Source organism: Syzygium oleosum, unplaced genomic scaffold (assembly GCF_021117445.2).
Source record: "Syzygium oleosum isolate NSW1041296 unplaced genomic scaffold, Sole_v2.1 Sole_v2.09, whole genome shotgun sequence".
Classification (NCBI taxonomy): domain Eukaryota; kingdom Viridiplantae; phylum Streptophyta; class Magnoliopsida; order Myrtales; family Myrtaceae; genus Syzygium; species Syzygium oleosum.
The window spans coordinates 2,111,497-2,123,510 of NW_026607493.1; the positions used below are offsets into that span (position 1 = coordinate 2,111,497).

General features: G+C 40.4%; 1 protein-coding gene across 1 annotated transcript; it reads left to right on the forward strand.

Moving 5' to 3' along the window:
* The first annotated feature begins 7,994 nt into the window (after positions 1-7,994).
* Positions 7,995-11,620, forward strand: LOC115665508 (MDIS1-interacting receptor like kinase 2-like). Its single transcript, XM_056314345.1, has 2 exons — positions 7,995-10,896; positions 11,041-11,620. Exons 1-2 carry the CDS (start codon positions 8,034-8,036, stop codon positions 11,406-11,408), a joined length of 3,231 nt encoding a protein of 1,076 aa, XP_056170320.1. The 5' UTR covers positions 7,995-8,033; the 3' UTR covers positions 11,409-11,620.
* The last annotated feature ends 394 nt before the right edge of the window (positions 11,621-12,014 follow it).

The following is a 12,014-nucleotide window of genomic DNA, read 5'->3' on the forward strand; positions in this document are numbered from 1 at the left end:
ACATATGTGACAATTTTACCCCAACTAATTTTTTAATATTATTTTTTTATTTTTTTGAATTTTTTTTGAATTTTTTCTTTTCTTTTCTTTTCTTTTTTTTTTCTTCACTTCAACCTCTGGCCGGTCGCTGGTCCGACGACCGGCCAGAGGCGAAAGCCGGCGAGGGTCGCCCTCGGCAGCCGCTGGCGAGGGCCGCCCTCGCTCCACTCAGCAAGGGCGACCCTCGCCGGATCTAGCGAGGGCGGCCCTCGCCCGACTCAGGCGAGGGCCGTCCTTGCCGCCAAGCGAGGGCCGCTCGCGGGCCGAGGGCAAAGCCCTCGCCCGACGCAGCGAGGGTCGCCCTCGCCTAAGTCGGGCGAGGGTCGCCCTCGCCTAAGTCGGGCGAGGGCAATCCTCGCTCGACGCCGGCGTCGCCCGACGCGAGCAAGGGTCGCCCGACGCAGCGACGGGTCGCCCTCACCAGATCCGGCGAGGCGGCCCTCGCCGATCACGGCGAGGGCGCCCTCGCCCGTCTGCGGCGAGTCGGGCGAGGATCGCCCTTGCCTTGGGCGGGCGAGGACGGCCTCGCCCGGCGCCTGCGAGGGCGGCCCTCGCCCGATACCGCCGAGGGTCGCCCTCGCGGCGGCCGCGCGGCCGGCGAGGGTCGCCCTCGCCGGATCTCGGTGAGGATCGCCTCGCCGACGCCGGCGAGGGGCGGCCCTCGGGCTTCCGCCTACAGTGGGACCGGCGGCCGGCCGTAGGTTGAAGATAAAGAAAAAAAAAATAAAAGGAAAAAAATAAAAATAAAAAATCGAAAAAAATAAAAAATAATATTAAAATTTTAATTCATGGTAAAATTGTCACATATGTACCAGTTTGGGATTTTTTGTGATAAGTTCAGGGTAAAATTGTCACAGATGTACCAGTTTGGGGTTTTTGATAGTCAAAAAAATAGTTCGGGGTAAAATTGTCACAGGTGTACCAATTTGAGATTTTTTATGGTCAAAAAAATAGTTTGGGGTAAATGTGTCACAAGTGTACCAGTTTAGGGTTTTTCGTGGTATTAACCCTTCTTTTTATAGGAATATAATATCTATCTCTTCCATCCCTTGGATGATTGTAATTGATCACTAGCACGATGTACTCGTATTGATACATCAATTGCCCATGGCCATGACCATCCAACACAGGCGTCGACCATATGGGGATAGATCCAAACATATTATTATTAAGTAATAATCAAAGTGCGCTCCTTGACAATAAATTACTTGATCCACGAGCAAATGTGATCTTCTCTATGATATGACATTCATCATTGTGATTTAATCCGGCAGTCGCTCGATGATGATGAAACTACTGTATAAGAAAGATTATGTTAGGTAACCTGTCAATGCATATAAAGAACCTACATGTGACCCAAATGAAATTCATAATTTTTGGTCTTCGTACAAGTATTAGGTTGAACTGCTGCCCTTTTTAAGGGAGAGAAGGTACTATAGTCTGGAAACGAGACAAAAGGCAAGTTAAAATGTGTGGCCCCAGACTTGCATCACTAGTGCTCCGATAACATTGATTATCACTCTCATAGACTCACGTCGACTGAAGACCTGAGCAAATCAATAACTTGTGGTTTGAGTATACTGACACTCAAATCCATCGTTTTTCCACAGATTCGCTTGACTAGATTGATCAATTTTAATGAACACTTGAAAAAGTAAGTCGAGCATGGGAATTTAAAATGATCAAGGTCCCATAAAATGCCCTCTCAATCTGAAGAGCCAGATAACTACTAAGATTGAGATTCATCATTTTGTACTGTTTACTCATCATCCATATACGCTTGAATGTGTGCTTAAAATAAAAAAAAAGTAAAGACTTATCTTGCAATGTGTAGTCAATGAGAAAAAAAAAAAAATCTTCAGAACATGGCCCGGCCCGTTCGCCCCCTCATTCGATGGCACTTGAAGCCCATAGGTGGAGTAACTTTTTGCAAGCAACATGGATGACAGATCCACTAGAGAAAATCTGACTGCACCACCCACTTAAAAGAAAATGTCAAAATAAAATAGATCTTGCTAATGAGTGTCCTCAAGACACTTTTTAAACCTGTTTAATGCATAAATATTCGATTTTCAGATGATTAATTGCGCATGTCATGGAAATAGTCAGTGCATTCGAATTTGCAATATTTTGTTATTTTGTTACTTAACAAGTGCCTTGTGGATATTGTTCAAATAAAATCCAAGTAAAATTTATTCTTGTGCAAGCAAAGCATTAGCCTAGTATAAAAATGGGTAAAACGCACGCAAAGTTAAGCCATATAGCACCCTTACGTATGAAACTCTCAGTAATTTGTTTTTAATGGTCACTTTAGCAAATAGTTAACCCTAACACATCTCTGACTCTACATCTGTTGTATTATGCATGTATTGATGATTGATCTATTATTGGTATACTTTCATAAATTCTTATTCATAATTCTCTTATATAATTATGCATATTTTGGTAATAAATGCTCTAAAAAAGATTTTTACGTATATATAGATTCTAACAAGAAAAACCAGCATTTTTTAACTATAAAGAAATTTGCACACGGCGAGATTTTGAAAGAATTTAACTATTAAATTATGTCTCGAGTTTAAGCCCATATACGAGACTCAAACCGTTGTTTATTGCCAACGCGGAAAAATTAAAATCGCCGAACAAGAATACTAAGAGTTGTGATGGGGGGCTAATAAACGAAGTAGGATAAAATATCTTCTGCACATGGGTTTATTTATTTTAGTCAAAGAAAGAGGTAAGTCGAGGGCCCATGTGCATGTCTCCGACGTCCAATTTGTCTCCCTTCTTTAAATGCATGTACATGGCAGGGGATGGATTCAAGACGCGGAACATTAACAATATCTAGAACCCAAGATCAATCATGTACCTTACGTACTCAATTAATAGTCAATTTATATGTGAAGATTTACGAATCCTAATCTGTCGCTGTGTTTAGTGTAGACTCTTGGAAGTCTTACTGAGATAACGCCGGTCTTCTAAGCAAAATGCATTAAAACCGGAGGACAAGATCAATTCTAGGTCATGAATTAGTGTACCGTATCAACTACCCATTAATTTCTTGGTCCCCGCGATGATAACATCCTTTGCAGATATTATTTGTCAGCTAGTAATAATGCATTGCACAAGACTTTTCTCAACAGCCTCCTCATTTTCTATGCTCCAATAATTTTACGGTAACAAGAATAGATGGTAAAACAAGACGAGAGACAAAATAGGAAAAATTGTCTACAAAGTTTTAAATTTATTGTATTTTTATCAATTGAATCTTAAATTTTTTTCACATTTTGCCAATTAGGTCTATCATCCAATTTTGGTCGGAAATCGTTGACGTGGACGCCGGCCCTACCACGTGGTACGATCGACGTTAACGTGGATAATTTTTAATAATATTTTAATAATTTTTCGAATTTTTATTAATTTTTTTTATTTTTCCTTCTTTCTTTTCTTCTCTTTTCCTTCTTTGTTTTTCTCTTTATTTTTTTTCCTTTTCTCTTCTTTTATTTTTTTTTCCTTTTCTATTTTCTTTTTCCCTTTTTCCGTCCACCGACAGTGGAGGTCGCTGGCCTCAGTCGAGGGACACCAGGGCCTGGCCTAGTGAGGGCAGCCCTTCACCGGCTTGCCGGCCTCGGGTAAGGCTTGCCCTCGCTAGCCCAGGTGAGGGAGACCCTCACCTGAGGCCTAAGAGGGCACTCCTTCGCCAAATCGGGTGCGGGCTTGCTCTCGCCAGCTCAGCTCTAGGCATCCCTCGCTCGAGGTCAGCGAGGGCTGCCTTGTCCTGAGGCTAGTGGCCTGCGCTAGTCATCAACAAGGCCCAGCATGGCCGGAGGAGGGAAAAGGGGAAAAAGAAAAAAAAAATGAAAAGAGTAAAAGGAAAAAAAAAAGTAAAAAGTAAAGAAGGAAAAAAGAAGAAAAGAAAAAAAGGAAAAATTAAAAATTACAAAATTTGAAAAATATTGAAGTATTATTAAAAGTTCTCCACGTCAGCGTCGATCGTGTCACGTAGGATGGCCAACAACCACATGGGCGATTTCGGCCAAGATGCATTCATTGAGTTTGAGAGGGAATGGGTGACCACAGACTTCCCTTTTTTTCCATCATGAATAATACGAGAAGAAACCTACAAAGACTCCAATTGAATTGGCCGCTTTCTAAGGTAACTAGAAATGGCACGCGCGCGGAAAAAATTAAATTTTTTGTATAATACTTTTCTTAGTGTAAAGATTATTTTAATTTTGAGATTTTTATATAAACTGAATGCGTTTGTATAAATTTATATAATCAAAGGTGAAAACATAATAACACATGGAATCTCACACGCTGTGACCTATTTCAGAAAGGTTCATGTCAATTCCGTTGCTTTTATTTCTGTCAAACAGAAGAGTTCATAACAAAGCCCCCAGAAAGAGGGAAGCCAAAGATTTTTTTTGCCCCATCACCATCAGGAAATCACAATTTTAACAAGCCAATGGATGGATGAAAGATTTTGAGAATTTTTTTTTTAAATATTTGAAATTTTTTATCACTCAAATAATTAAAAGAGAATCCGATTCCGCGAATCAAATTACTTGGAACGAAAATCCGTATAGGAATCATTATCAATGGACTTGGCGTCAACTTAAAGACTTGAGCAAGATGAGAAGACTCACGAATGGACCTGAATAACTAGTGGTTCAAGAATACTGATACTCAAATCGACCATTTTCCACACATTTGCCTGACATGTCAATTTCAATGAAGACTTGGAAAAGTAAGTCAAGCATGGTTGTCTTGAGAGCAAAACACATGCTAAACTGATTGAAAAAGGAAAAGATATAATGTTTCAATGAAAAATTTTCTTTAAAGTATCAACTTTGAAACCTTCCGTTGATTTTGGTCCTCTCGCTTAGAACTAATATTTATGGAGCTATCATTTTCATCCGACTCTTCTTTATATAATACCGTCTTGATTTTTCCGTGAATTAATTTCCATGGAACTTGTTTCAATACTATGATACAATAATGTGTAGTCTGATATGGGATTATTTATCTTTTTTCACATATCAATAGGATATGAGCAAATCGATAAATAATTTAGGCACAGACAACCATGAAGGGGATGAGTTCGTAATCCACGGAAACATAAAAAAATTTCGAGCGAAGACCGTGCATTGGTATTGTAGAGACAATAGTGCACATACAAAACGGTGATCTTATATCAATGAAATATAAAGGAGCTTAAGATATAGAAGAATTGCGAAGCATACCTGTAGGGGTTTGGCCTATCCACCTGGCTTACTCCACTCTCCTAGCTCTAACGGTCCAAATACATCTGAGGATGCTTCCTTCTACTTGTAGCTTTGCTTCTACATATAATTTGTAGAACTTGTTGAAAATGTTTTTCTACATATCATGTCACGAGTTTGTGTGCCAACAATTACTCTCAAATATTTAAAGATTATAACAGAGGATAGGAGTACAACAATAAGCGATCGATTCACGTAACATGAGGATAATGTTTTTGGTAGTTTGGCATAGTAGCTCAACAACAATGAATTTGCATGATGGTTATTGATTGATGACCGGATGGTTCTTGCCTTTTGAGCGGCCAAAAGCAAGTTGGAAGTTTGGAAATGCGGGTCGAGAGCACCTAATAATTTTCTTCGGAATAGACATCAATATTTGCTAGGCGAGTTCGACATGGAGCAATCTTACAGTGTATCTCTTGCTTTCTATTTTTCTTTTTCTAGGAATATAATATCTATCTCTTCCATCTCTTGGATGGTTGTAATTGATAATTGATCACTAGCACGATGTACTTGTATTGATACATCAATCGCGGATGGTCATGACCATCCAACGCATACATCGACCATGTGGGAATAGATATACACATACTAGTATTAAGTAACAATCAAAGTGCGGTCTTTGATGAGAAATTACTTGATGCACGAGCAAATGTGATCTTCTCTATGGTACGACATTCATCATGGTGATTTAATCCGGCAATCGCTTGATGAAACTACTATATAAGAAAGATTATGTTAAGTAAGCAGCTAACGTGTGCAAAGAACCTACATGGGACCCAATTGAAATTTATAAATTTTTACTGAACCGAATTCAATTCGTAAGGGAGAGAAGGTACTATAGTGTGGAAATGAGACAAAAGGCAAGCTGAAATGTGTGGCCCCAGACTTGCATCATCATTCATCCGATGGCACCGACTATCGCCCTGATAGACTCGCGTCGACTGATGACCTGAGCAAATCAATAATTTGTCGTTTGAACATACCGACACTCAAATCGATGATTTTTCCGCAGATTCGCTTGACTATATCGGTTAATTTTTAAAGTAAGTCGAGCATGGGAATTGAAAATGATCAAGATCCCATAAAATTCCCTCTCGGTCTGAAGAGCAAGATAACTACTACGATTGAGGTTCATCATTTTGTGCTGTTTACTCATCATCCCCATACGTCTGAATGTGTGCTAAAATAAAAAATAAAAAAAAGGAAAGATTTTCTCGCAATATATTGTCAATGAGGAAAAAAATTCTTCAGAACAAGGCCCCATTTGCCCCTTCATTCTATGGCACTTGAAGCCCACAGGTGGAGTAACTTTTCGCTAGCTACATGGATGACGGTGAACATGTGAAAGTAAAATAGATCTTGCTAATGAGTTACCTTGGAAACACCTGTTAAACATGTTTAATGTAGAAGCATTCGATTTTCAAATGATTAATTGTGCATGTCACGGAGATACTCAGTGCATTAGAATTTGTAACATTTTGTTATTTTGTTACTTAACAAGTGCCTTATGCACAGTGTTCAAATAAAATCCAAGTAAAATTCATTCTTGTGCAAGCAGAGAGCATCAACCTAGTATAAAAGTGGGTAAAACTCTCACGAAGTTGAGCCATATAGCATGCTCACATATGGGGAAAAGTACCACAAAAGTCCTAAACCTATTACATCGGTACCAATTCAATCCTAAACTTTTCAATTGGACCAATTAGTCATAAACATTTTTGCATTGGTACCAATTCAATCCATCTGGCCAATTTAGGCCGGAAATCGCTGACGTGGATGCCAGCGGTCCTACATGGCACCTCTAGCGCTGACGTGGACAAAATTTATAATTTTTTAACAATTTTTTCATATTTTTTAAATATTTTTTTCTTTTTTTTTCTTTTATTTTCCTTCTTTTTTCTTTTTTTAGAAACCGGTGGCCGGCGAGGTCGCCGGCCGACCATCGCCGGCCACAAACGAGGGCTGGTGACCCTCGCCTGGTCTGGGCGAGCGCCGTCGTGCCCTCGCCTGGTCTGGGCGAAGGCTGCTATGTTTAGTGTAGACTATTCGAAGTCTTCCGGAGATAATGCCGGCCTTTTGAGCAGAATGCGATGAAACCGGATAAGAAGACCGATATACATGGTCATGAATTTAGTATGCAGAGTCAACCACCCGTTAACTTCTTGGTCCCCGCGATGATAAGATCGTTTCCGGGAATTATTTGTCTGCTAGTAATAATGCATAGCACAAGTCTTTTCTCAACAGCATCGTCATTTTGCATACTCCAACCAACAACTCTACGTAACACGAATTGATGGTAAACCGAGACGAGAGACAGAACATGAATTATCCAAAGAAAGACTTAACATGAAATGACACGATTCGCATAATCTGCACGTTGACACTTATTGATAACATCGTAAGTTAATTATTTCATCGAAATTTTGAAGTCCTATGCCAATAGGAATTGATGTGAATTGCAACACTAACACGATTTTTGATTAACCGCATGTCGTAGAATGAAAATTTAATTTAAACATTTTGCCAACGCTTTTTCTCCTAAAGAAAAGATTTTCACGAGGGAAACAAAAGATTACATAATACATAGTGACCTCGATTGAGGCTCCATCAGATAATGATTTGCCATCTATAAATGTCTTACCAATCTTGTTGCTGAGAACATGCGAACCTGGACAATCTCACGTCCTCAAAACCCACCCCAAAATCATGGTTTCTTCCTCATTTCTGTGGAAACCGTCTTCTTTAGGCGTCGTCTTGTTGTTCTACTCGCTCTTCTTCCTAAACAACATCACCGTCTTTGTTTCCACTCCATTTCATGGCATCGGTGTTTCTGCTTCCTCCACTTTTTTCGCTTCCAATGCGACCCACCATAAGGATGAAGCGGAGGCTCTCCTGAAATGGAAATCTAGTCTCGAAGACCACAGCCAGTCTCTCCTATCTTCATGGCATGGTAACAACTCTTGCCACTTCAGTGGTGTCACTTGCAACGACTACGGATTTGTCGCCCATCTTAATCTTTCTAATCTTGGCCTGAGAGGAACCTTAAATGGTCTCGACTTCTCGCCCTTGACCAACCTGGTTAGCCTCGACTTTTCCAACAACTCCATCTATGGTCCGATAACCTTGAGTATTGGTAATCTTTCCAAGCTGAACCATCTTGATTTTTGTGAGAATAGACTCTCTGGAAACATACCTCCATGTATAGGCATGCTAAAGAGTCTTCACTTTTTGGGTCTATGTGGAAATTATTTGAGTGGACACATCCCTCGGGAGATTGAATTATTAGATTCTCTTTTGGAAGTTCATTTTGGCACAAACAATCTCACAGGTCCTATCCCTACTTCACTAGGAAACCTAAGCAGCCTAAATTTTCTCTCTCTTTTTCAAAACCAATTTTCAGGGTCCATTCCTCCTTCTCTTGGAAAATTAGGCAACTTAACGGAATTGATTGTAGCACAAAATTACGTTTCTGGGCCCATTCCAAGAGAGATAGGTAACCTAATAAGTTTGAAGTATCTTGACTTATGGGGGAACAAACTTTCAGGATCCATACCTTCAGAGATCGGGAGGTTAACCGTTCTAATTGAATTAGATTTTTCTGTAAATAATTTGGTGGGGCATATCCCTTCATCTATTCAGAATTTGAGCAATCTGAATCTCTTACACCTATTCTCAAATCAACTTTCAGGTTATTTTCCTGTAGAGATGGGGAAACTAACTTCTCTTGTAAGATTAGATTTGAGTGAGAACACTTTGACTGGTTCAATCCCTGCATCAATTGGAACCATGGCCAATTTAACTTGGTTAGGCCTTAATGATAACAACTTTCACGGTTCCTTGCCTCCTGAAATTAATAAGCTCGTTCATTTGAGGTATTTTGAAATCGCTGGTAATGCCCTCGAAGGGCAACTGCCGGAAAATATATGCCTCGGGGGATCATTGCAAAAATTCATTGTCCATAATAATCATTTCACGGGTCATATCCCTAAAAGCTTGAGGAATTGTACTTCATTATTTAGAGCGAGGCTAGAAGGAAACAAACTTACTGGGAGTGTAACGGAAGCATTTGGAATATATCCGCAGCTGAATTTTATAGACTTGAGCCACAATTATTTGCACGGCGAACTTTCATGGAAGTGGGGGCATTGCTGCAATTTGACGAGCTTAAGGATATCCAACAACAACATTTCTGGTGAAATACCCTTGATATTTGGAAGGATGGCGCAGTTACAGGTACTTGACCTTTCTTCAAATAATTTAAGCGGAAAGATTCCGAGGGAATTGGGAAGCTTGCAACTACTGCTAGATCTTATCCTCAACAACAATGGAATCACAGGTGATATTCCTAGTGAAATTGGATTTTTATCTCGACTGGAACGTCTCAACGTAGCATCAAACAATCTGAGCGGAGCCATTCTGCCACAGCTGAGCCTATGCACCAACTTGCTGAGCTTGAACTTGAGCCAAAATAAATTCGAAAGAAGCATTCCTCCTGAGATAGGCAACGCACGATTCCTAAGCGTTCTTGATTTGAGTCAAAATCTATTGACTGGAAGAATACCACCAGATCTAGGAAATCTGAGAGTCCTGGAAACTCTCAACATCTCCCACAATGACCTCTCTGGTACCATCCCACATAGTTTTGCTGACTTATTGGCATTAACTTCTGTTGATGTGTCCTACAATGAATTGGAAGGTCCTCTCCCAAATGTCAAAGCTTTTAAGGAGGCTCCATTTGAAGCAGTTCAGCATAACAAAGGGCTGTGTGGGAGCGTGAGTGGATTACAAAAATGCAATATTTCTAACATGAGCAAGAAACACAATCGACACAGCGGAGCTAGAATTTTAATTATCCTTGTTCTCTCGTTCTTGGGATTCCTTGTTCTCTCTTCCTTCTTGATCTTTCTCGCAATTGTTAATCGCCGTCGAAGAAAGGTTATCGAGAGAGAGAGGAATGGACAAACAGAGACGAATGATTTAGATTTCTTGCAGATTCTGAGTTTTGATGGCAAAATTTTCTACGAACAAATCATGGAGGCCACGGAAGGATTTGACTCCAAATACTATTTGGGAGAAGGGGCCTATGGCGTTGTTTACAGAGCTGATCTACTATCAGGTCAAACTGTTGCAGTCAAGAAAATTCCATCGTCCCAGGAAGATGTGACCGTCGACATCATTCCTTTTGAAAGGGAAATTGAAGCCTTAAGAAATATTCGCCACCGCAACATCGTGAAGCTTTACGGGTTCTGCTCTCATGCACGACATTGTTTTCTGGTGTACGAGTACGTTGAAAGAGGGAGCCTGAGAACAATTCTGCATGATGATGAAAGAGCAACAGAGTTTGGCTGGGACAAAAGGATAAACATGGTTCGAGCAGTTGCGGATGCATTGTCGTATATGCATTACGACTGTTTTCCTCCATTGATCCATCGAGATTTGACCAGCAACAACATCTTGTTGGATGTTGATTATGAGGCTCGTGTCTCAGACTTTGGCACGGCAAGATTATTGAGGCCAGATTCGACCAACTGGACTACTATTGCTGGCACCGTCGGATACATCGCTCCAGGTGATGTTCTTTGCAAAAGCATATTAATTTACTGTCCCAACTCGTGTTGTCATTGGAAATTCCTTAATTATTTGAAAGCAAATTTCCGAATCTTTAATTATAGATGACAAGATTATCAATGGACTTTGAATTCTTCAATTGCAGAGCTAGCTTATTCCAACATTCCAACCGAAAAATGTGATGTATATAGCTTTGGAGTTGTGGTACTGGAGACAATCATGGGAAAGCATCCGGGAGATTATGTCTCGTCAGTATTTTCATCCACTCAATCCAAGTCGCAAACACCATTGAAGGATGTGCTGGACCAACGGCTCTCGCCTCCAACGAACTGGGATGCGCAACACATAATGTCTATCGCAGCACTAGCACTCGCATGCTTGCAGACCAATCCTCAACTTCGACCGACCATGACACAAGTCTCGCGAGAGCTTCATGTTCAAGCACCACCGGTTTTGCCGTTCTTTGGAGTCACCTTAGAACAACTCCATGATCTCGATGACCGGAACTTTTAGACCACATTCAGGAGGTTGTTAAGTTGTCGATCGAGTTAATGTCGTGTGTTCGCCTTTTCGGGCTTCTGTGTTTGGTAGTAAAATGTCGATTAGTATTAAAACTTCGAAGATGCATAGTCTAAATGTTTTCTTTTTGTTAGAGGAGAAGGACAGTAAACTCTCTTCCTTATGTGCAAGCATCTATTCATAGTAAAATAACTTGCTTCTTATTAGCCAAATAATTTGGACTTGTTTGAAATATCATGTTCCGTATCACATCACAAAGTCGTGCATGCGCAATTATTCTGGGATACTTCACAGCTTTGAGATCGCTATGTTCGGGAAACTTGATTGATGACCGACGGTTCTTGGCTTTTGAGCAGCCAAAACCGGGGTTGGAAGTTTTTTTTTTTTGGGTCAAAAAGTAAAATGTTTCATTAATTAACTAACGAAAGGATAACATAAGTTATGGATTTCTGAACATAAAAGATCCCGTAGAGATAATGGCGGTTTTACAAGCCAATCTTGCGGTAGGGCTTTCTTGCGATGTGTTTTGGCTAAGAAATCTGCCACTTGATTTGATTCGCGTGGGTTGTAGACAAGCTCTACAGCTTTTAACCGAGACAG

Bases quoted from the DNA above. Each gene is read 5' to 3' on its own strand.
- LOC115665508 (XM_056314345.1), top strand. From the start codon at position 8,034: ATGGTTTCTTCCTCATTTCTGTGGAAACCGTCTTCTTTAGGCGTCGTC. The intron at 10,897-11,040 runs GTGATGTTCTTT...CTTCAATTGCAG, and splicing joins CGTCGGATACATCGCTCCAG to AGCTAGCTTATTCCAACATT.